The sequence below is a fragment of the Eretmochelys imbricata genome, chromosome 10 (genome assembly GCF_965152235.1).
Source record: "Eretmochelys imbricata isolate rEreImb1 chromosome 10, rEreImb1.hap1, whole genome shotgun sequence".
In the NCBI taxonomy this organism is placed as follows: Eukaryota; Metazoa; Chordata; order Testudines; family Cheloniidae; genus Eretmochelys; species Eretmochelys imbricata.
Window position 1 is genome coordinate 52,812,686 of NC_135581.1, and position 25,673 is coordinate 52,838,358.

A 25,673-nucleotide genomic window follows, 5' to 3' on the forward strand; every position below is an offset into this window, starting at 1 on the left:
TGATATTATACAGGTTTCAGAGTAACAGCCGTGTTAGTCTGTATTCGCAAAAAGAAAAGGAGTACTTGTGGCACCTTAGAGACTAACCAATTTATTTGAGCATGAGCTTTCGTGAGCTGCTGTAGCTCACGAAAGCTCATGCTCAAATAAATTGATATTATACAGTGCTTCATATTAAACTTGGCTTATGCCATGAGTTTCAGTGGCTTATTTACCTGCTTTTTTTTATTGCAGTGGGTTACAGGATGAGATGGAGTTAAAACCAAAGGAGGTGCGACTGTTTGCCTGGGCAGATCCCACTGGAATAAGAAAACTAACTTGGACGTATGCGCAAAATGTTGGTGAACATGATCTGCTTAAGGTACATTTAAAAAAATATATATTGTGGGAGGAAAGGTATGACCTAAACTAGAATCATGAGTTCACTGAGAGACTGGAGATTAGGCCTTGTCTTTTGATATGGTCATTTAAAATGCAAGAGCTTTTGTTAGGTCATGGTTTTTGTTTCTGTACATAGGTAACCTTTTGTGTAGTTGCTGTTTCTACTTGAGAGTATGTTGAAGAATCTTGTAAGCCCTTGTGTGTAGGGCAAAACTCAGATCTGCCAATTTCCTTTATCTGGAACAAACATTAATCAGCCTAATAAGCAGGCTGTGTATAAATGAGGAGTAAGAAGGATAGACTGTTACTGCTGCCAGGACTAGAAATCTGTCTTTGCTGATACACCTCTAAAGAGAGGAGGCAATGAAAGAGGAAATGGTGCAGCAAGTGAAGATGGTCACTCATACCAGTATCAAAAGTGAACAGTGTACACGCTAATTATTCCTGTTTGGACTGCAGCAGGTGAAAGCAGCACTTCCTGCAGTTATTTTCCAGAATATAATATGTATTTTTTCTGGGTTGGAGAAAATCACAACCCTGATGACCTTCGCCTCACATGGAGGAAACACTTCCATTGAGTAGAGTACTGTACTGCAGGAGTTGCTCACTGTGAGCTACTTCAGTGTTCAGCAGCACGTACAACATGCAGGTTGGAGAGAAAAATGATTTAGGGCATGGCTACGCTTGCAGATGTAGAGCGCTGTGAGTTATACCAGCCGTCGGAGAGTGCAGTATGGAAAGCACTGCCGTGTGTCCCCACTGTCAGCTGCAAGCGCACTGGCGTGACCGTGTTTGCTGCACTTGCAGCTGCATTGGGAGCGGTGCATTATGGTCAGCTATCCCACAGAGCACCTCTTCCCATTCTGATGCTGTGGCTTGTGGGAAGGGGGTGGGGGGGGCGGGGCATTCTGGGTCCTGTCCCAATGCCCTGTGATGCATCACTTCGCATCCCAGCAACCACTGTGCTTCCGTCCACATTTGGCCCCATCTTTCATCGTTGTTTGTACTGCGCGCTCTGTCTTCCCTTTCAGTCTGTGGGAATGGATCCCGAACTGCTGAGTAATATGCTGATGGGTCTCGCCAGCATGTCACCTTTGTCAGTCGAGTTATTCCTTAAGCTACAAGCTGACAGTGAGGAGTCAGATGATGATGACTCACGTAACTCATATGACACGAGATGGCATTCACCGACATGCTTACCACTGTGGAACGCCGCTTTTGGGCTCTGGAAACAAGCACTGAGTGGTGGGATCACATCATCATGCAAGTCTGGGATGATGAGCAGTGGCTGAGAAAAGCCACTTTCATGGGACTGTGTAATGAGCTCACCCTCACCCTGCAGCGCAAGGACAAGAGATTGAGAGCTGCCCTGCCAGTGGAGAAGCGGGTGGCTATTGCAATCTGGAAGCTGGCAACTCCAGACAGCTACCGATCGGTCACTAACCAGTTTGGAGTGGGAAAATCGACAGTTGGATTTGTATTGATGCAAGTTTGCAGGGCCATTAATTGCATCCTGCTCAGAAGAACCGTGCATGTGGCTGGCTTTGCAAAAATGGGTTTCCCTAACTGCGGAGGGGCAACAGATGGGGGACACATTCCAATTCTGGCACCAGCCCACCTGGACTCCGAGTACAAATGCGGTTTCCGCCCTGATCTATATGCAGCTTGCCCATGTGCAGTAATGTGCAGCAATGGTCCCCCCACCCCTCACGGCATAGTGGTGTGGACATGTTAGCCTGACTGGGACAAGGAGCACAGTAGCGTTCCCAAGGAACCTGTGCAAGCGCATTGCACAGCTTCTGCATGAGACCTTTGAAGAGATCGCTGAGGCCAATTACGGGGATGTGAGAGAGCTCATAAACGCCCTATTCCGCATCTAGACATGCATGCAGCCCTAACCCTCTTTGCCCCAAGAGTCCACACCGAACAACTTCCTTCCCAAAATAAAAGCCGCTACTGGGCACCTCCTCTGGTGTTTGTTCTTCCCCAAGCACCGGCCGCTGCGACTGGCTACTTTCTTCCTGGCTGAGAACAGCTCCTGGCTGCATGCATCTGGGGATGCCAGGGTGTCTTCCTCCTCCTCCTCCTCCTCAGCACCCTTGCTCCCGTTTTCCTCCCCTTTCTGCCTTGTTGAATTGGGCTCTGAAGTGTCCATGGTGATCCTCGGAGTGGAGGTGGGGTCACACACAAATATCGTGTCCAGCTCTTCGTAGAAACGGCAGGTCGCGGGGGCAGCACCGGAGCGGCTGTTTGTCTCACAGGCTTTGCAGTAGGCATTCTGCAGCTCCTTCACTTTAACTCAGCACTGCAGTGTGTCCTGGTTACGGCCCCTTTCTATCATGTGCCTTGATATCTGCCCGAAGGTATCGTAATTCCTATGGCTGGAGCGCAGCTGGGACTGGACAGCTTCCTCCCCCCAAACACTGATGAGGTCCAGCACCTCGCCATTGCTCCACACTGGGGATCGCCTGGCACATGGAAAGATGCACTGAAGCTGAGCAAACAGGAAGGGGATTTTCAAAATTCCCAGAGAATTTAAAGGGCGGGTCTGATGGTTGGTCACCTGAGGGCAGGGCAGTAGAGTTCAAAGTGATGATCAGAGTGGCTAGAACAAGCATTGTGGGACACTTCTGGAGGCTGATCAGAGCACATTAAGAGACCAGGGCATCCACCCTGGCTCCACGGTGCTCCAGCCAGGGCGCACCAAGCGTTATGCCTCTCATGGAGGTGGATTACCAGGAGCGCTCCAGCCACGGACGCAGGGCGCTCATGTGCTTTGCCAGTGTGGACGCGTCGTGAGTTAGGGCACCCAGGGCTGCTTTAATGCGCTCTAACTCACAAGTGTAGACATACCCTCAGGGTAGAAAGACCATGCTGAGACAGGAAACTGGAAGAAAGGCAAGCAAAACCAAGGTGAAAACATAGGAAAAGATCAAGCAAATCCATCCTGCCAGAAACAGCACTTCATGGGCGGCGGGGGAATGCTGATGGACAATTTTGCATGGGCAAAGGATTAGATCATAGTCTAGGACAGGAAAATAGAAAATAACTGGAAAGTGACAGGCAGAGGAATAAAGGAGCATTTTTTATGACCAGTGTCAGAGTTGGAATTTATTTTTCTTCGCTCAATTTTAGTGATGGTGGTTTGTTTTGTTGTTTTTTTTTAAATTGAGGCACCTTACAATGTAAACATCGTTAAATACCGGAAAATTGCTACTTTCTTGTATCTTCTGACTATTCAATCCTGTTTTAATGTATGTTAAGACACATCTTCTCACTGTATGGTTAGCATTATATTAATTATTGTACATTACATGAGTATTACATTAATATTCACTTCTGAAGTTATATTTCAAAAGCCTAAATAACTCTCTCAGTTCTCCTCCATTCACAGTTGTGTTAACCCTGAAAGAATTCTAACATGTTAAGGGGATGCTATAACTTTTAAACACTACATTTGTCCATTTAATATTGTGATTAGTATAATGTGCTGTATAATAGGGGGTTAATTTTTCTGAACTCTGTCATTGTACTGCTACGGTCTTCAATTCTTGACATTACCCTTAGCTTCTTTTAAAAAATGTGGATATCTTATTTAACAGTTTAATAATCCACAAGACTCTAAATAATAATAATAAAAAAAAAGGATGGTTTGTATAGGCAGCCCCGGTGACAGAAGACTCCATCCCATTAATATCCTACAACAAATTAAAGGCAATAATAAGGCACCTCAGAAATTCTAATTGTTCTGCTTAATTTGGGCCGTTGATGTTTTTTGCTTGCTCCTTGCTTTGTTTTTTTTATGCAACCAATTAAAGTACCTTTCTTTTTTCCAACTCAGGATGAATGTGGTCAATTTCCTTATAATTCAAATACTCAGATACACTGGGTGTCCTTTCTGGATGGACGTCAGAGAGTACTGCTTTTTACAGACGACGTTGCATTAGTTTCTAAAGCACGGCAAGCAGAGGAGATGGAGCAACCTGATCAAGAAATAAACTTGTCACTTCATAGTCTTGGACTTTCTCTGGTCAACAATGAGAGTAAACAAGAAATCGCATACATAGGGATTACTAGGTACTCAGATGGAAAGCAAGTTTACCTTTAAATGGACCAAGGAGTAGTTTAAGCATATACTTTAATACATTTGAAAACTGTCATTTTGAAGTGGATTATGCTTCTAAAATCGGACATTTTTTTAGCATTATATGATGAATCTTTAAAATTACATTTTGTCTGCTGTTGTAGAGCTGTCAAGGGAATATAGGTTTTAAATGCCTGTCTTGACACAGTTCCCTAATTAATTTGACATTTATTTCTGGACTTCAAGTCCTATTATCTCATTTGAGTACAGTGGAGTTACTATGTGACAAGTTAAAGTACTGTGCCTTGTGATACAACACAAGTTAAATTTTGAGTTAATTTGTCACTCTGCATTTTAGTAACTTACTTTTCCAATTGCAAATTAAATTTGAAAACACTCCTATGTGCATGATTATAAACCATTCTTTTCTTCAATTTCCTGTTCATAATTCAGAAATAACTTTACTGTTAACTTGATTCTTTGTATTAAATCATATGCCTCTCATCAAAAAATTGCAAAGATAGATGCACAGAAATATCCACAAAAGGACACTAGTAATTTGGGTCATGTCTTCATTGTGTTGTGACAGTAACTGTAGAAATCTGTTTTCAAGAAAAATAAATTTCATTTCTAAATTTCATTTCCACTTTCATCAGTCATTGACTTGGCAGACAGAGAGAGAATCATAATTTTGACAGATGAATGGAAATCAGCATCAGAAACATGGGGATGAGGCGTTGTGTGGTTCATAAACATTAGAAAATTTGGTGTACTCTACTTCAATGCATTTTTATTCAAAAGTGTTAATTACATTAATGTACTTATCTTGTAGTTCTGGTGTTGTCTGGGAATTGAAACCAAAGCAGAGATGGAAGCCATTTAATCAAAAGCAGATAAACCTGTTGGAAAAAGCCTATCAGAAATACCTTTCCACAAACACCATGGAGGATCTGGGCTGGGTTAAAATAGACAACAACTTTGAGGTACTCCTGTGGCTGTTCAGTATTTAATCAATAATTTTGATAGAAAAGTTTGTATAACAGTTTTTACCATATTAGTACCAGTAATGAATGTAGACAACATGTAAAAATTTTCATTTGGGAAATGCCTTCACAATTGTATGCAGTTGTACATTTAAGTATGTTACAGATCCTCTCCAATCAGACGTTTGTCAAATGCTATAATAAACGTTGATGATATTTGTCTGACACACACTGTAATTTCAACTATGCAGTAGTTGTATGTCGTTTAGGACTAAAACATTCCAGAATTTGCAGATAATTTGGTTATGAAACCTTGTTTAAATTGGTCTAAAAAGTTTCTACCATGCAGAAGTTATACTTGATGTATATTCTTTATGAAGCACCGAAACACATCTCATCCCTTTTATGACACAGGAACTGGAAACTTTATAAGCACATTGGACTTTATGACAATTGGCTATTTCACTTAGTTTGGGCTTTTGGAATTCAAGACCATAATTAGTGGAAAAACTCAGATATCTGATTTAAAAAATTTAGGCTGCTACACTTTTTCCTAATAAGAAAAGGAGTACTTGTGGCACCTTAGAGACTAACCAATTTATTTGAGCATAAGCTTTCGTGAGCTACAGCTCACTTCATCGGAAGCTTATGCTCAAATAAATTGGTTAGTCTCTAAGGTGCCACAAGTACTCCTTTTCTTTTTGTGAATACAGACTAACACGGCTGTTATTCTGAAACTTCTCCTAATAGAAATTCTCCTTTGGCTGTAGTAATATTAGGGATCAGGTGACAGCCACTAAAAAGATATCAGTCACACTTCCACTCAACTCAGCATTGTATATGTGCTGAAATCAGATTGCAGTCAACCAGACTTAAATATGTGCCTGAAGTTAAACATATGCTTAAGTGCTTTACTAAATAGGTGTGTACTGCTGAATTGTGGTAATTGGATTCCATCTATTTTAGGGCAATGATGAATGTAAATGTTGACTACTGCATTATCGCTTCTTACTTAAAAATGGGAGCTGTTGTTTCATTTTGTGGAATCTTCATCATCCTCAAATTGATTCACAGATAAAAATTGAGGACATAGCATTAAAGCTGTTGATGCATAGTGGTCTGAGGATAAAAATAGAATTATCCATTTTTATATTGTTGATTCAGAAAAACAATCTGCAGCTTTTCAGGTGTTTATAACATTTCTCTCTTGTGATTTAGATGTTCCTAAAGAATCAGTCATTTGTAGAACATGTACATTCCAAGCATATTGGAATTGTTGAAAAAAATCTCTAAGGCTAAATAAAATAGAGACAAAACTCTTATGATATACAGTATTATAAACAATCTGAGCTTTTCTTCTATTTTATATCCAAAAAGGTAATCTTTTATACTACCATAAATTATATAGGCCTTAAGTCTTTGTGTAGCTTTGATTTATGATTGTGTTTGAAATAAATGATACATAGGGCACACAATTTTTTGTGATTCAGTATTTTTGACAGGTTTCAGAGTAACAGCCATGTTAGTCTGTCTTTGCAAAAAGAAAAGGAGTACTTGTGGCACCTTAGAGACTAACCAATTTATTTGAGCATGAGCTTTCGTGAGCTACTCCGATGAAGTGAGCTGTAGCTCACGAAAGCTCATGCTCAAATAAATTGGTTAGTCTCTAAGGTGCCACAAGTACTCCTTTTCTTTTTGCAGTATTTTTGAGTTAAAATAATGGGGTGATGATTTTTTCAGAAATTTGTGGCACAAAAATATTTTCATTTGCATGCATATGTCTTTAATTTTGTTGACTAAAAATGTTAATACCACCTTAAATTGGGATAAGATTGTTCCGATCTTCAACAAACTGAAGATATGCAGCAAATGTAACAAAGTAACATCTGGTTTTCTTTCCTTCTTTCTAAGAAAAAGAAAAATTCAATGTTGGCTTGTGTATGATGAGTTCAAAAACCATTCTATTATGCAACAGCGAGAAAGCTCCGGAAATTCAACTTTTTTAATACTAGTATACTTTCTTTTAATTGAACACCCATTCATGTCTAGTGAAGGCCATTTTAATGAAATCTAGGAGCAATAATAGTAGCCAAATGGAGCTAAAATGTATAATGTGTTCCTAGGTGAATTTTGGTAAGATGCCAATGAAAATGCGCCTCCCAATCAAATGCAGTATTCGACGAAACTTCCTATCGGGCATTCATATTGAGTTCAAACAGTCTCCTCACCAAAGAAGCTTACGGGCACAGTTGAATTGGCTTCAGGTATCATTTTTCATTATTCACTATAGGCTGAACAGGCTTTGCTAGTAAGCCTTGAGATCAATTCCACAGCAGGTGAGATCATCTGAAGCTAACAGTCCTATTGTGGTAGCCGCAAGGTATTTGTGGTGAGGAATCCTTTGATCTGGAGCTCACGGTTAGCTTTTTTTCATTACGGTATAGCTTAGATGACCTTAAAGACATGCTACGAGACTTTACTGTATCCCAGAATTTCACATGCGGTGCTGGTGAGGAATCTGTAGGGCAGAATAAAGAAGAGTGGGAGACATTATAATTGAGGTCATGATTGAAATCTTGTTGTGGCAGAGAAAATAATTTTAAACATTGTTTCAGCATTTAAGTTGTGTATTTTGCATTTAGTTATGAGATATCTCTTACTCTCTGTGCTGTGCCTAGAGGTTCAGAGTCCAATCCTACAAGAATTGCCTGGAGTGGTGTTTACTAGCATGAGCAGTCAAAATAGAAATTACTATTCTTGGTGGTAATTGTTCGAAAGTTTGGACTCTTCAGTGTATTGGAAGTCTGAAACCATACTTGTACAGTCAGAACATTTCCATTCTAAAACTTGAGCTTCAAACCTCCCCTTCACCACTTTCCGTAATTGCATACCCATTCATTCACTGCCATGAATTCAGCACCAAAGGTAAATATTTTGAAGTGCTCTTAGAGTGGAAATATAGCTATTAAATTTGACATTGTAGATTCTGATTACGTCCAAGCTTAACAGATTCTAGTGTTGTTCAGTCAAAAGAAGAAAGGGAGAATATGTGCTAAAAGTTTTCTCCGAGGGGTAGATAATACTTCCTTAAAGAATGAGAAACAGGAGTTGGTGGAGGAAGAAAACTTGTGGTATTCTGGTATTAATACTTCTGTAAAGAACCTTTCTTTAAATAACCAGTAATGTTCCTCATAACTGGATGCTTTTTCCCAAATCCTGGGACTGTAACTGTTACTTGACTCAAGGCCACAACTGAAAGTGTTTTTTATATTCCATTTTTTTTGTTTGCCGAATTATATAAAAACTTTACAAACTTAAAAAGTTCAGTCCATTCAGTCCACAGAGGTGTGAAATTTTAAGAAATTAAACCATCTTTATCTGTCTACTAAGCTCTATTAGCTTCAGTCATTTATAGCTTAGTGTTCACATCAGCACTTCGTACTTGGAGCATTAATACAGTATGGTACCAAGTATTCATTGTATGCCATATTTAGTTGGAATCTCAAATCATAATGTAAGGCACGTGTACTGGAATGGGGCACGTGACTAGGCTGTTGAAACTGGAGTTTACAGAGACCATCTTATTTGATTTGAGCCAAATCCTGTAAAACTTAAAAAAAAAAAAAAAAAAAAAATCCCTTTGAATTAAAGGAGTTGATTTTAGTGGGATCCTTGCTTGTAAGTAAGGACTGCAATATGGCCCCCCACTATTTAAAATATGAAACAGCAACAAACAGTCAGTGTTTTTAATAGCACCTAAACCCCTGCCTGTGCTGAAAGTTGAAACCTTATTTGCACACTTCCAATCACAACTGTTATTCTGATGGTCCTAATTCGTCTTGATAAATAGGTGCTGGCAAGGCTTCAGATATTAGGGTAAACGCAAAATAAGCTTGTAAATGACAGTTTTTACTCCAAAACATCGCTATGTACCTAATCTGCGTAAGCTGCCTGAAGCCAAGGAATCCTTTATAAATCTTACTCTCGCTAAAATACCGCTCATCTGATATGACTTTGTTTCAGGTTGATAACCAGTTACCTGGTCCAATGTTCCCAGTTGTGTTTCACCCTGTAGCCCCTCCCAAGTCAATAGCTTTGGATTCAGGTAAGTATGCAAGAGTGATCTAAAGTTAGTTAGCTGAGACATCAAATATTTTGATTTAACTGCAGAATGGAATCCATTATAAAACTAACTAATTTGTACATTTTTTATTAGAGCCAAAACCATTCATAGATATCAGCATCATCACTAGATTCAATGAGTACAGTAAAGTACTGCAGTTCAAGTAAGTAAAAGCATATTATACCTTGCTTTAGAAATGTTAATACCTGTGGAGCTAATACTTTGAGCCTGTACCATTGTATGCTAAGATGCAATTAGCGTACCCAGTCTTCCAGCCCAAGTACTAAAACAAGTCTCAGTATCATTGGTATACTTCCAGCATAAGCTGGTTTGATTAGCTACTTAAACACATTCAAAGAACATTTATGTTGTAAATGCAGTTTTCCCGCACCAGAAGCTGACAAACCCTGGTGACCTCCCAGGTAAATGGGCAGTTTACATGGGAGTTCTACCCGTGGTCAGAATGAGGGTTTAAGGGTCTGACGCCACGTATCCCATGACCTTTACTTCTTTCTCAGAATTTGTTTCATGAAGCAATTGTATTGTAATGTATGAAATACCAGTTAGTTATTAGGATAAACTCTAAATAGATTAGATTATTAATGTATTGTGCCTTTTCTGTGTTGAATTGTAGCCTACTATTAATAGCGGATCTCTTCAGATGTCTTTCTGTTAGGCCCCTCCAGCTATAAACTGATGCTTCTAATACTCTAACCAGAGCTTTAAAATATTGTTATGAGCTTGAACCTTAGTACCCAGCATGTGGTAGTTAATTTAAATCTGTATCTACAAGATGATCTCTGATTTTGGTATGAAAAAGTCAGTCACCATATTTTTCCTTTTATTTTTTCTTAGATATTTTATGGTTCTTATCCAGGAGATGGCATTGAAATTGGATCAGGGGTTTCTAGGAGCACTTATTGGGCTTTTCACGCCATCTACAGATCCAGAAGCTGAACGGCAAAGGGTAATGTGTGTTTAGGAAAAAAGTACTTATTTTACTAAGACAGGTTTGATTTATTACCATGTCAATTAAGTATTTTGAAAATCAAATTTAAAATAAATTGAAAGCATCTTCCAAATGGTAAAATGGCTAGCAGTGGAATGCTCAGACAGTTGGGGAAAAATATGAATTCTCAAATTGAGGTATAGAATTGGGTACTCTGTTAGTTGGTGCGGGCGCCTACTAGTAGTAGCTTGTCAGTGTTTGGGTAACTACTATTCGTAAGAAATGTTAAAACACTTGTTTGCACAATGCATGTTCAACTTGTGGATCTCATGGCTACAACGTGTTGGGGGCCAAGATTGCAGTACGAGACATAAAATTATTTTATAGGGCTAATGAAAAATGCATAGTTAACTTATATGTGGAGTATCTTTAATTGAGCTTGTTAATAGTTACCATTTTAATTGACTGTCAGATTGAACATAAGAATGGCCATACTGGGTCAGACCAAAGGTCCATCTAGCCTAGTATCCTGTCTTCCAACAGTGGCCAATGCCAGGTGCCCCAGAGGGAATGAACAGAGCAGGTAATCATCAAGTGATCCATTCCCAGCTTGTAGCAAACAGAGGCTAGGGACGCCATACTTGCCCATCCTGGCTCATAACCATTGATGGACCTATCCTCCATGAATTAATCTAGTTCTTTTTTAAACCCTGTTACTGTTTTGGCCTTCACAACATCCCCGAGCAAGGAGTTCCACAGGTTGACTCTGCATTGTGTTAAGAAATACTTCCGTTTGTTTGTTTTAAACCTGTTGCCTATTAATTTCATTTGGTGACACCTTGTTCTTGTGTTTTGAGAAGGAGTAAATACTTCTTTATTTACTTTCTCCACACCAGTCATGATTTTATAGACCTCTATCATTTCGCCCCTTAGTCATCTCCTTTCCAAGCTGAAAAGTCCCAATCTTATTGATCTCTCTTCATACGGAAGCTGTTCCATACCCCCAATCATTTTTGTTGCCTTTTTCTGAACCTTTTCCAATTCCAATATATCTCTTTTGAGATGGGGCAACCATATCTAAATGCAGTATTCAAGATGTGGGTGTACCATGGATTTATATAGACACAATATGGTATTTTCTGTCTTATCTGCTTAATGATTCCCAACATTGTTTGCTTTTTTGACTGCCGCTGGACATTGAGTGGCTGTATTTCGAGAGCTATACACAACGATGCCAAGATCTCTCTCTTGAGTGGTAACAACTAATTTAGACCCCATCATTTTGCTGTAAAGTATGCATACTCATTCTATTTCTTCCTAAGGAAGCAGTAGGTGCTACTTGTGCAGTGTAAGACCGGAACGGTTTTTTGTCATCTATACATCTTCAGAAATGAAAAGATCCCCCATAATTTCTGTGTGAGAGTAGTTCCTACAAACTGGTTTTTCTTGAAATGAAACTTTCAAACCCATAAAGTTTCTTATTTCCAGGTGGAACTGAAGGCCCTGTCTAACTGAGTGGGGGGGCAAAAAGCTTTAGGTGACCTAAGAGGTCATGGAAATCATAGGTGTTTATAGTTTGTACTCAGCACTCCATCTCAATGAATAAAGTATTAGAAAACTAAAGAATGACAGAAAAATCAAAAAAGAAAAATCTTGAGTGAGATGGAATAAATGTGAGAAGTTACATTTGTCATCAAAACGAGAAAATTTACCCATCAAAAGAAAAACGAGTGTAATAGGTCATCTAGAAAGGATTAGTTTGCCCCCTTTTGAATAAGGAAGAAGTGAACATAGTTATCACAATTTAGTATATGATGGATAATTAATGTGCTGTACTTGCGTACTTGGAGGACATCTCTGCTACAGCTATCTAAGCAATTGTGTAATTATTTTACTTTTACCTTTCTTTGATCCCATAACTTTTTTTTTTTTCCATTTTGAATTCAGGTTGACATTAAGGAAACCAGAGTTTTGATTTAAAATTTTATTTTTTTACAAACAGACAAAGTTAATTCAGCAAGATGTAGATGCTCTTAATACTGAATTGATGGAATCTTCCTTAACTGATATGTCAACCCTCAGTTTCTTTGAGCACTTCCATATTTCTCCAATTAAGGTATGTTGTAGAGGAAAATACATTGAAGAAGCAAAAGCCTTAAGTAGTATCTCCTAATTTCTTCATCATGTTTAACTAGCTATTCACATTGATCGGATTAAATAACTATTTTCTAGCCTTTCATTTATAGTAATATGACCCTACAGGAATCTGTGACTTGTCAGATTTTCAATACCTGGTGGAAACGTTTCTCAGTTGATCTAGGAATCATCAAGAAATATTTGTTTTATGTTTCATCTGCACTTAGTAACAGTGACTGTCTAAACAGAAGGCTATAATGGATGTCATATGGGTGTCAAAAGTAGGAAGAGTATAAAAATACTAACATCATATATGATGGTGAAAATATTCACCTTTTTAACGGATGTGCACAATCTGAATAAAAAGCATTAATCTTTCATTATACTTAATGTCAAATCCCACCATTTTATTGTGGCTCCATGATATTGTTTTTTTGAACTTTGTCCTGAAGTTATGTGATTGTTACAATCACTAGTTTAATTTGGGAGCAGGGAGGAAGCACAACTAGAGCTACTTACGGAATTTGGTCATATACCTGTTGAAATTCATTGGAGATGGCTATGCCTTTTGGTGTTTTGGAGCTCTATCTTAAGGATCTGTTATTTTGGGAAAGAAGGGCTGTTGTTTTTTTTCCCACCAACTAGCCTTGCAGGTCCCAGTATTCCAAAAAAACTGGATGGTAATGAGGCTCAGAAAGTGACTAAGGTGAGTGTGGGGGGGAGAAACAAAACCAAAACTTAAGCAAGGAGAGAGATACTAAGAAACCCCACAATAAGGTTGATGCGGTAAGCAGTTTCTCAACATAGCTGAGAGGATGAATATGGATAGAGAAGGCTCTTTCTTTTGCTGCTCCCTGCTAAGGTAGAGAAATTTTGAAGAGCCCTCCTACTTGCTAAACAGGTAGTTCTTCAAGTGCTTCCTCATGTCGATTCCATTCTAGCTGTGTGCGCACCCACGTGCACAGTTGTCAGAGACTTTTGCCTTAGCGGTATCCATAGGGTCAGCTGTGGTGCCCCGTTGGGTGCCACACTCATGCGTGCGTATATTAGGCGCCGCCGACCCTACGCCCTCTCAGTTCCTTCTTACCGCTTATAACAGTTGGTTGAAGTGCCTTGTCTTGCGTTTAGCAAGATCGTTAGTGGTTCTTCATAGTCCCTTGTTCTACCTAGTCTGTGTATAGTTAATAGTAGTTAGTTAGTCTTTGTAGTGTTAAGTTAGAGTACTTAAAGTCCTGGCTGGGTGTTGGCCCCGAGTGGGGCATGCCCCGCTCACCTGTCTTCAAGCCATGTGCGTCATGCAGCAGGCTGATGCCGATCAGTGACCCCCATGACAGCTGCCTGAAGTGTTTGGGGGAAGCCCATAGAAAGGACAAGTGTCGCATTTGTAAAACCTTTCATCCTCTTACATAAAAGGAGCAGGATATCTGCTTGAGGGCCTTCACATTGGAGCCCTCTTCAGCCAAATCACACTGAGTACTTCCTCCTCATCGGTGCTGAAGAAGTTCCAGAAGAAGAGCCCCTTGGCACCGAAGGACAAAGGGGTTGTGGGCAAAGGATCTTTGTTAGGCCAGACGCCCACCGTGGGGCTTTACGGGGGTACCGCTGAGGTCAGACCCCCCTGCCTGGCCAGGGACCCACCCCTAACCCCAGGAAGTGGCAAAGCTCTACGGCCTCTCCCAAGGCTGTCAGGGCCTGACTCGGTACCGGCGGCCAGCTCCGCAGGCACCACACCAGGTGGCTGTCTTGGCTACAACTCTATGAGAAAAGGTTACAAAGCCTATGAGAGTGCAGCCTCACAGGAGGGTGGAGTACCCCCGAATCTTCGGACCGCAGGTGCACATTCCCGTCTCCACAATCTTGGATCCCGGCACCGTATCCTAGCTCTCTAGCTAGACGACCCAGGTCACCGTCTACTAGGCGTGGGATGCTGGAGCCTCCCATGCTGCAGGTACTTCTGGCCACAGGTTGACTAGGCCCCAGTCTCTCTCGTTCAGGTGGTCTCCTAGACATTGGTCACTGTCCTGGAGGGGTCGCTCAGAATCACGGCGCCAGTCCTGGTTGCCCTCCGGCAGTCCTCCGACAGACGTCACTACTCGCCTTCGCTTCACAGGTCGCCATTCAAAGTCAGCAGGCAAACCCAGGCCTCAACGACTCCACCGTGTTCACCAGTGGGACAGTGGTCTGGATCAGACCAAAAATTTAGCCCTTTGCCCTGACAAGGGAATTCTCCTCATGACACGTGAGACTGTCACAGCACCGACAGTGGCCTACCCAGTGGCCGTACTGGAACACATGGGTGCCAGTGATGCAGGTCACATATTTCCAGCCCTTCCTGGCAGCCTTGGACAAGCTGGCCATGGCATCGCTGGCGTCGCAATCAGAGCACTACCGAGCCGGACACGGCACCTGCACAGTGGACCCCAGCACCAAAGGAGCCTTTTCCAGACAAGGAGGGGGAACAGACTCTATTGTCCGCTGATGAGGTGGTGGCCAGGCCGTCCCACTCCAGCAGTCTCCCTCCGATGATTTTAAGGAGCACCAGACCATCCTTGAATGGTGACTGAAAACTTGAACCTCCAGGTTGAGGAGGTCGCAGCAGAGGCCGACCTCTTCAATGTAATTTCAGCCACCAACCCTGCTAGGGTCGTGTTGCCCGTCCTCCCGGGGGTCCTTAAAATTGCCGAGTCACTGTGGCAAGCTCCCTCCTCTGTTCCATTGACCTCTAAGAAGGCAGAAAAGTTCCTGCAAAGGGATTTGAATATCTCTATACACATCACCCTGCGGCAAAACTGGTTGTGTCCGCAGTGAACAAAAGGGATGGACAGGATCAAGTTAGCAGTACGCCGAAGAGCAAAGAAGCCAAAAGGCTTGATTTGTTTGGCAGAAAGGTTTATTCGACGGTTATCCTACTATTCAGGGTCTCTAATCACCAGGCCCTGCTGAGACGATATAATTTCAATCTGTGGGACTCCCTGAATAAATTCAAAAAAGCCCTCACACAATATTGTGCCCATGAGTTCGCTGCACTGGTGGATAAAGGTACGTCAGTCACCAGAGCAGTCCTTCAAATGGCCTGGAATGCTACAGACTCAGTGGCCAGAGTGGTCGCATCTGCGGTGGCCACGAGACGCAGCTCTTGGTTGCAATCCTCTGGGTTGTCCCCAGAGATGCAGGCCACAATCCAAGACCTCCCTTTCAAGGGCACCAGACTCTTCTCTGAGCTTACAGACTCAAGGCTCCATGGACCTAAAGACTCCCAAACCACCCTCCGCTCCCTGGGCCTTCATACCCTACAACAATCCAGGAAGTCTTTCCGTCCTTCCTTCCCCTCAGCAGTCCAAGGTCCTGGAGAACTTGCAAAGCGGGCTCCTACAGGAGAAAGGCAAGGAGCATAAGCGGTGATACCCATCATCTTCCTGCTCAGCTGCACAACCTGACCCTCCTAGAATCCAGGGAGGCTAAAAGCAATCATTTTAAGGCTGTGCCCGAGTATAATGCCCCTGTCAATCTGATCGATCCATCCCGACCTTTCCAGTCGGCCTAGTCCCGTATCTCATCAGACTGTTGAGTGTTCGATGCAGTTTTTATTGGGCTATACCTAAGGCTGCAATTTAGTCACAGAGGTCATAAGAATGGCCATACTGGGTCAGACCAAAGGTCCATCCAGCCCAGTATCCTGTCTACCGACAGTGGCCAATGCCAGGTGCCCCAGAGGGAGTTGAACCTAACAGGTTCTCTAGTGATCTCTCTCCTGCCATCCATCTCCACCCTCAGACAAGCAGAGGCTAGGGACACCATTCCTTACCCATCCTGGCTAATATCCATTAATGGACTTAACCTCCATGAATTTATCCAGTTCTCTTTTAAACCCTATTTATAGTCCTAGCCTTCACAACCTCCTCGGGCAAGGAGTTCCACAGGTTGACTGTGCACTGAGTGAAGAACTTCCTTGTATTTGTTTTAAACGTGCTATCCATTAATTTCCTTTGGTGGCCCCTAGTTCTTATATTGTGGGAACAAGTAAATAACTTTTCCTTATTCACTTTCTCCACACCACTCATGATTTTATATACCTCTATCATATCCCCCCTTAATTTCCTCTTTTCCAAGCTGAAAAGTCCTAGCCTCTTTAATCTCTCCTCATATGGGACCCGTTCCAAACCCCTAATCGTTTTAGTTGCCCTTTTCTGAACCTTTTCTGTAACTTCCAGCAACTGCCGTGACTTCAGTGGTGAGGAGCTGCAGGGTCCCCCGCAGCTCCCAGCCGCTGTGGGCGGTGGAGGAACCCCTGAGCTCGCTTTTGGCAGCAGGGGAACCACTGAGCTGTGGGTGTTGGGGGTACCCTGCAGCTCCCAGCTGCTGTAGGCAGCTTCTAGCCCCTGCACAGCTGCCCCCCTTTCTGGCAGTATGGGGATCCGCAGATCCCCATTTTGTCCAAGATATTTTAAGTCTTCCATGAATGTTTCTTTTTGTATATGTGAGCTGTCCATGACTTTACTAAAAATATCCGTGACAAAACCTTAGCCTTAGCTATACCCTACAGTATATCACCAACCACCCCTCCCACCCCCTTTCCCCGTCCCTCTTCAGGGACCCTTCTCAGGAGCAGCTCCTCATTCAGGAGGTCGACAACCTCCTGTGCCTGAGGGCAGTGTAGAAGGTCCCTCAGAACATGGAAGGAAGAGGGTTCTACTCCCATTACTTCCTAATTCTGAAGACAAAAGGGGGCTTCAGACCCATTCCGGACCTGTGTCGCCTCAACAAGTCTCTTGTGAAGTTGAAGCTTTGCATGGTCTCCCTGGCCTCCATCATCTCCTCCCTGGATCCGGGAGACTGGTACACCGCCCTCAGTTTAAAGAACGCTTACTTCCATATTTCCATTTTTCTAGGGCACCAGCACTTGCTCTGTTTCATGCTGGGCCGGCGCCATTTCCAGTTGATGGCGATGCCCTTTGGTCTCTCATCAGCCCTGAGGATGTGCACAGAGTGCACGGCGCCGGTGGCCGCTTACCTGCGACATTAGGGAGTACAACTATATCCATACCTCCACGACTGGCTGATACAGGGCCGGTCCCAAGACCAGGTGCAGAGGCATCTCGAGCTGGTCTGTCCGACCTGTCATGACCTGGGGCTGATAATAAATGAGAAAAAGTCAACCTTAACCCCAGTGTAATGCATAGAATTCATGGGAGTGGTTCTCTACTCTGCTCGGGCCAGGGCCTTCCTCGCCGAGACTCGGTTCCAAGCCATGGTGAACCTCATCTCGTGTATGCGAGCCCATTCACTCATCACCACCCACATGTGCCTGAAACTGTTGAGACACATGGCAGCCTACACGTATGTGGTCCGGCACATGCGATTGTGCTTCAGGCCCCTGCAGGCATGGCTGGCATTGGCTTATGGCCCCAACGGGTGATCAGAATTCCAGACAGTGTACTGTCGTCTATCACCTGGTGGTCAGACCTTGCGGCGGTGCTGGAAGGAGTTCCCTTCGAGGCTCTGGCCGTGTTGACAGCCCTGGTCTCTGATTCTTCGGACCTGGGGTGGGGAGCCCATCTGTGCTATCTCAGTACACAAGGTCATTGGTCCAGTCACGATCGCTCCTTGCATATCAACATCAGGAAACTCAGTGCGATGTGCCTGGCCTGCCAAGCCTTCCTATCGAATATACTGGGCAAAGTGATTCAGGTCCTTACAGACAACATGGCTGCCATGCTCTGTATCAACAAGCAAGGTGGAGCCAGGTTGATGGCCCTCTGTCAAGAAGCTGTCAGGCTCTGAGATGTCTGTCTGCAGTATGGTATACATCTCATTGCAGCGCACCTTCAAGGGGCCAAGAATGCCTTGGAAGATTGCCTCAGCAGGATCTTCTTGTCTTGCCATGATTGGTCCCTCCATCCTGGAGATGGTCAGTTTCATCTTCTGCAAGTGGGGAACTCCCCGAGTGGACCTGTTCGCATCCAAACAGAATAGGAAATGCCACGTCTTTTGCTCGATGAGAGGCTTGGATGGGGGCCCCTGTTGGACGCTTTTCTACTCCTGTGGTTGGGGGCTCTGAGGTATGCCTTTCCTCCAGTACCGTTGCTCCCCAGGGTCCTTACAAAGATCAAGTAGGACAGAGCAAGGGTGATTCTCATAGCACCGGCCTTGTCGCCCCAGCAGTGGGATAGCACACTGCTGAACCTTTCGGTGGCAACTCCGTTCTAGCTGCCTCTTAGGCCGGACTTGCTGTTCCAAAACCGTGGCAGTCTTCTACACCCAAACCTGGCGGCGCTGCACTTAATGGCTTGGCTGTTGTGTGGTTGAATGAATGAGTAGGAGCATCAGTGCTCAGCGTACGTTCAGCAGATCCTGTTGGGAAGTAAAAAGCCCTCTACCAGGGTGAACTACCTCGCCAAGTGGAAGCTGTTCACTTGTTGGATCTCAGAAAAAGGCATCCAGCCCGAGTGTTAGGGGGCTTATTCCTTCACCCACTCACTTCCCTGGTCCTTCTCGCATGAACAGAGAGCAACAATACCTGAAGTCCAAAGGTGCAAACAATTCGATGTTTATTGGGGTGAACTTCCAGCAAGCATGATTCCAGTTTCCTTCCTTAGTATCCTCCTTCCCAGCTCTGACACCCCAGAGCCTTACACCTGTGTCCCTGTTCCCATTCCTACCCTTAGCAAAACATGATTCCAATTTCCTTACTCCCATTCCCTGTTCCCATTTCCCCCTTTAGCAAAACATGATTCCAATTTTCTTACCCCCATTCCCTGTTCCCATCTCACACACCCACATGCCCATCCCCACCCACACCCAGTCACTTCCTCATTGACTACAGATTATATAGTAAAACTTGAGTTCTGCTTAGCTATACCTTAACCAATCATTTTCCTGAAATTTAACTAATCAATCCTAACATATTGTAACATGATTATGTAACCAATTATATCCCACCACCTTAATTAGTTTACACCCAGCAAAATTAATTATACAGCAGACAGGAACAATCACAGAACCAGACAGAGATTATACAGACAAACAACAGCAAAGTGGGAACTATAATGACAAGACAATACAGAAGTGAGGATTTCACATCCCAGCTATTGATAAGTGAGTTCTTGCCAGACAGGATGCTATCAAACTAAGTTTCCTTTTACATTTTCTAGGCACTTCCGTTTCTCTGGAGGTGATAGGAACACAATCCTGTCCTGATAGTGCCTAACAGCCCAATAGCACCTTATTTCAATGTGACTAGTTTGGAATGTGAGGATGTGACTGTTCGCTTCCCAGCTTATGGCTGCCTCTGCTGCTTAGCCAAAGGCCTTAGCCTAAGAACAGGGCCTCAGACTGTCACAGTAAGAGAAGGCCCTTACACCAGCAGACAGTGATTTTGATTCTTTCTTTTATACCTCTATCACTAGCCAAGTGATAAGAATACACCTAAATTCTTAGAGTATAGGCCTTTACAGACAGGCCTGAATATCTATATCCTAACACCGAGCAGGCCTCATTGCAGCTCATTCTGGGATACCTTCTGCATCTCAAGCTCCAGGGTTTGTCCCTTTCATTGATTGAGATCCACCTGGCAGCCATCTTGGCATTTCATCCACTGCTCAAGGGCAGGCCGGTCTTCAGCCAGGACATGACTGTCAGATTCCTCAAGGGCCTTTAGCACCTCTACCTCCATGTCAAGGACCCCATTACTCTGTGGGACTTGAACCTGGTGCTGTAACATCTTGTGGGGCCCCCTTTCAAGCCTTTGGCTTCCTGTTCTCTCCTCCTCCTGTCCTGGAAGGTTGCATTCCTAGTCGTGGTGACTTCAGCCCATTGAGTCTTGGAGATTCGGGCGCTCACCTTGGAGTTGCCGTATACATTTTTCTACAAGGACAAGGTACAGCTGAGACTGCACCGGCTTTCCTTCCCAAGGTGGTGTCTTAATTTCATTCAAGCCAGAATCTTCTTTCTGAAGCCGCATTAAATTGGCAGAGGAGGGTAGACTACATGTCTTGTACGTTAGGAGGGCTCTTGTCTTCTACATCAACAGGACCAAGCCATTCCATAAGTCTACACAATTGTTTGTTGCAATGACCGACCAGATGAAAGGGCACCCGGTATCCACCCAAAGAATTTCTTCTAGGATCATCGCCTGCATTCGCTTCTGCTACGATCAAGCGAAGGTGTCGCCGCCAGTTGTTGTCGCTGCCCACTTGACCAGGGCACAGGCCTCTTTGGCAGCTTTCCTGAGCCCTGTACCTATCCAGGGTATCTGCAGGGTGGCCACCTGGTCGTCCATCCATACATTTACGTCCCACTACGCCCTGACTCAGCAGGCCCGGGACGATGCTGGCTTTGGTAGGGCGGTACTGAAAGCCACGAAACTCTGAAATCTGAGCCCAACTCCATAGATACTGCCTGAGAGTCACCTAGAATGGAATCGACATGAGCAAACACTCAAAGAAGAAAAATCGGTTACCTTCCATAACTCTTGTTCTTTGAGATATGTTGCTCATATCCATTCCATTACTCACCCTCCTACCCCTCTGTCGGAGTTGCAGGCTAGGAGGAACTGAGAGGGCATAGGATCAGTGGTGCCTAATATACCAATGCATGTCATGGCACTCAAGGGGGCGCCACAGCTGATCCTACAGATACCACTAAGGCAAAAGTCTCCGACTACTGTGCATGTGGGCGTGCACACAAATAGAATGGAATGGACATGAGCAACACATCTCGAAGAACAACAGTTATGAAAGGTAACCATTTTTTGCTTGAAGAGACTCAGAACTTAAATCTTGTATTGCCAACACTGTGAAATGTGCAGTTCCAGAGAAGAATGTTGGAAAAAAGATGTATTTATTTGCCAGCTAAATTCAGGCTAGTTAAAATACAAGCCTTTTTTGCTAGTACTAATTTCCATCGGGACCCACTTATATTCCACATTATTTTCTGTCTGTGAACGTGATTGATGTCATCATGACTTGTGAATAAACGTGTTATTCTCACAGTTTTTATAAACAGAGGATTTTGTTTGAGTTTTACTGTGCACATGGTAGAGCCCTGCAAATCTGTGGATATCTGCATATATCCGCGAACCATATTTGCCACTTGCAGATGGGTGCAGATCCAAATTTTGTATCCGTGCATGGCTCTACACGTGGGTGAACAAAAGAGCTATTAAGGGAACCTGATCACTGTTTTTTAAGTGCATTGCAGGTGTAGCTGTTCAAGTAGTGCAATTTTTAAAAACCAAGTCAACTATAAACAATTTACAAACATGATTGTTGGATTTCATACATACCTGTTGATTTCACTCTTTACAAATATTTTTGTCTTGTAGTTGCATTTGAGTCTGTCTTTGGGTTCAGGTGGAGAAGAATCAGATAAGGACAAAAAAGAAATGATCGCTATTCATTCAGTCAACTTGCTATTGAAAAGTATTGGGGCTACTCTGACTGATGTGGATGATCTTATATTTAAGTAAGCTGATACTTCTGATTAATAGATTTTGACTGTTAAATTTGTAAATAGAGTTAGTGAATCCTTTTAGGTATTTCAGTTCTTCAGCAGTAGTCAGTAAATGATTGGTCTGATTTAACTATTTAGAATGAATTTAATTGCCTTGTAATCAAGTACAGTCACATGCGTGGAAAGTGTGTTTGTGTTATTTTTAAAAGTGGACTTGAGATCCTCAGAGGGAAGGAGATGAATGGGAAAGGAAGGGTATCTAATTGTTCTAAACCCTTGCACTGCATCCCTTGGTAGCCTTCGCTTCCTACAAGTGTCTCAAGTAGTGCTCTAGCTACCTTACTGAATAATGCACAATAAAAGGTATAGGTTAGTTAAATAATTTTGTAAATTTAAATACTCTAATCTCAAGTAATAAATCAATAAGAGATTTTTTTTTCAGCTGTTAAATGTTGCTATTTGTCTTTCAGACTTGCTTTCTTTGAAATTAAGTATCAGTTTTACAGGCAAGATGAGCTGATAAGGAGAGTTGTTACACATTATAGTGAACAAGTAAGTTCATTCAGTGAATTCTACTTTTTAAACATATTTTTAGGATAAATATGCTTGTCTGGAATGTGAAGCTTTTGTGCTTATTTGGGTATAAAATATTAGTTTTACAAATCCATTGTTCCTAGTCATTTCTGTGGCAAAGCATCTAAACGTGAATTACCTCTACTTCAAGTGGATTTCAGTTTCAACAGTTTCTGCTTTTACTTTTGCCCACCTGTATCAAATATGGTACTAGACTCATCATCTACCATGACATTCTGATGGAGCTACTTGTACATGTACAGCATCTTTTGCCATAGCCAGACTCTTTCACAGTCACTCAAGCAGAGCATGCTTACTCCTGTGCCTATGTCGTGCTTTCATCCTGGTCTGTAGCATTATGCAGTACTTCTGCTAAGCCACTGTTTTAACACCATCTTACTTGCGCTTGGAAGATTTAAAAACTATGTTCTATAGATTTTAATTCTAACTTGGGTAGTATATTAAAAAAGAGCTGATACGTACTATGTCCACTTTTGTTCTTCATTTAGTTCTTGAAGCAGATGTATGTTCTTGTACTGGGTTTAGATGTCCTGGGAAATCCATTTGGCTTAATCAGAGGTTTGTCTGAGGGTGTGGAAGCTTTCTTCTATGAGCCTTTTCAGGTATGATTTCTTCTTTTAGGTCACTGTATTAGTCAGTTAGCTATAGGTTGCTAAAAATATTTTTGAACCTAATGAATTGGGAAATCATGGCACTTGCTACTCGAAGAAATGTCTTGTTAAAGGGTATGTCTATAACGTAACAGAAGATGCATGGGATGGCTGCGGTTGGCCCAGGTTAGCTGACTGTGCCTTGCTGGGTTTGCGGGTTATGCAACTGTAGTGTAGATATTTCGGCTCGGGCTGGAACTCCGGTTCTGAGACATTGCAAGGCAGGCGGGTCTCACAGCTTGGGCTCTAGCCTGACCTCAAATGTCTACACTGCTATTTTTAGCCCTGAAGCCCGAGCCCGGTGAGCCCATCAGCTGACCTCGGCTCTGAGACTCAGTGCTATGGGTTTATCACAGTGTAGACATGCGCTAAATGAACAGACATTTTCCAATGCACAGCAGTTGCCATTTGATTCTTGAAGAGCTGTAGGATGAAGAGAGGGGTTTGTTTCTCTCTCTCTCTCTCTCTCTCTGTATTTTAATTTATAGTAAATTTCATCTTTAGGGAGCTGTTCAAGGACCTGAAGAATTTGCTGAGGGCTTTGTGATTGGTGTAAAGAGTCTTCTTGGTCACACAGTAGGTATGTATCATGTACCTTTGTCATTGACAAAAGTACTTGTTAACTTAGTTCTTGTACTGTATGACCAAATGTCTTTGTAGAGCTTTAGCTATTTTAATTGGGTTGAGAAGCATTTTCAAAACACTAATATGGGAATCATGGCAGAAGCTGTGATAGAAAACACTGGCTGAAGAGATCTCTGAGCTATTAGCAATTATTTTTCAGAACTCATGGAGGATGGGAGATATCACAGAGGACTGGGAAAGGGCAAATATAGTATCTATCTGTTCCTAATCACCTAGAAGATAATAAGGTGATACGTAGCAGTCAACATGGATTTGTCAAGAACAAATCCTGTCAAATCAACCTAATATTCTTCTTTGACAGGGTAACAAGCTTGGTGGTTAGGGGAGAAGCAGTAGATGTGGTATATATCTTGACTGTAGTGAAGCTTTTAAAACTGTTTCACGTGACCGTCTCATAAACAAACCAGGGAAGTATAGCCTAGATGAGCCTACTGTAAGGTGGGTGTACAACTGGTTGGAAAACTGTACTCCAGAGTAGTTATCAATGGTCCACAGTCAAGCTAGAAAGACCTATCAAGAGGTGTCCTGTAAGTATCGGTCCTGAGTCCGGTTTTATTCAATATCTTCATAAATGATTTAGATAGTGGCATAGAGAACGCTTCTATCAAGTTTGTGTATGATACCAAGCTCAGAGAGGTTGCAGATGATTTGAAGGACCAGATTATAATTCAAAATCATCTTGACAAACTGGAGAAATGGTCTGAAATAAAAAGGATGAAATTCAGTGAGGAAAATGAAAAGTACTATGATGAGGAAGGAATAATCAACTGCACAAATACAGAATGGGAAATGACTGCCTAGGAAGGAGTACTTTATTAAAATGGATCACAAACTAAATATGAGTTAACAATGTAATACAGTTTCAAAAAGAGCAAACTTCATTCTGAGATGTATTAGTAGGACTGTTGTAAGTAAGACACAAGAAGTGATTCTTCCGTTTTACTTAGCACTGATAAGGCCTAAACTGGAGTATTGTGTCCAGTTCTGGGCACCAAACTTGGGGAAAGATGTAGACAAATTGGAGAAAGTCCAGGGGAGCAACAAAAGTGATATAAGGGCTAGAAAACATGACCTTGCGGAAAGATTGAAAAAATTGGGTTTGTTTGTTCTAGAGAAGAGAAAACTGAGGGGGGACATAAGTCTTTGAGTACCTTCAGGAGAGAAGGTTCCCCATCAAAGCCCTCTCAGAAAAGGCAGAAGGTTGTTATAGGTTTGTAAAAGATTGTTATAAAAAGGAGGGTGATAAATTGTTCTCCATCACCACTAAGGACAAGACATGAAGTAAAGGGGCTTAAACTGCAGCAGGGGAGATTTAGGCTCGACATTGTGAAAAACTTCCTAAGTGTAAGGGTGGTTAAGCACTGATACAAATTACGTATGGAGGTGGTGGAATCTCTGTCGTTGGAGGTTTTTAAGAATAAGTTAGACAAACACCTGTCAGGAATCATCTGGGTAGTCTTTCCTCAGTGCAGTGGACTGGACTAGATGACCTATCAAAGTCCGTTCCAGTCCTGCAATTCTATGATTCTGTGCTAGGTGTTGTAAAGTCTGCCACTCATTCCATAAGAGCTTTGTTCATTTGCAGATTATTAGTAGCAAACACAATTCATTGCAAGTTCCTAGATTTCAGCATGATGGAGAAAAAGGCAGCTAATTTATGAAAATGTAGAATTCATTG

General features: G+C 42.5%; 1 protein-coding gene across 1 annotated transcript in view; it reads left to right on the top strand.

Moving 5' to 3' along the window:
- VPS13C (vacuolar protein sorting 13 homolog C) overlaps nt 1–25,673 on the top strand; it is a 195,735-nt gene that overhangs the window by 140,854 nt on the left and 29,208 nt on the right. Inside the window, exons 64-75 of the mRNA XM_077828389.1 lie at nt 235–361; nt 4,223–4,458; nt 5,298–5,448; nt 7,572–7,712; nt 9,472–9,553; nt 9,665–9,734; nt 10,427–10,538; nt 12,523–12,636; nt 21,979–22,118; nt 22,577–22,658; nt 23,189–23,302; nt 23,855–23,930. Coding sequence (XP_077684515.1) covers nt 235–361; nt 4,223–4,458; nt 5,298–5,448; nt 7,572–7,712; nt 9,472–9,553; nt 9,665–9,734; nt 10,427–10,538; nt 12,523–12,636; nt 21,979–22,118; nt 22,577–22,658; nt 23,189–23,302; nt 23,855–23,930 — 1,445 coding nt within the window. The remainder of the gene's footprint in view (nt 1–234; nt 362–4,222; nt 4,459–5,297; nt 5,449–7,571; nt 7,713–9,471; nt 9,554–9,664; nt 9,735–10,426; nt 10,539–12,522; nt 12,637–21,978; nt 22,119–22,576; nt 22,659–23,188; nt 23,303–23,854; nt 23,931–25,673) is intronic.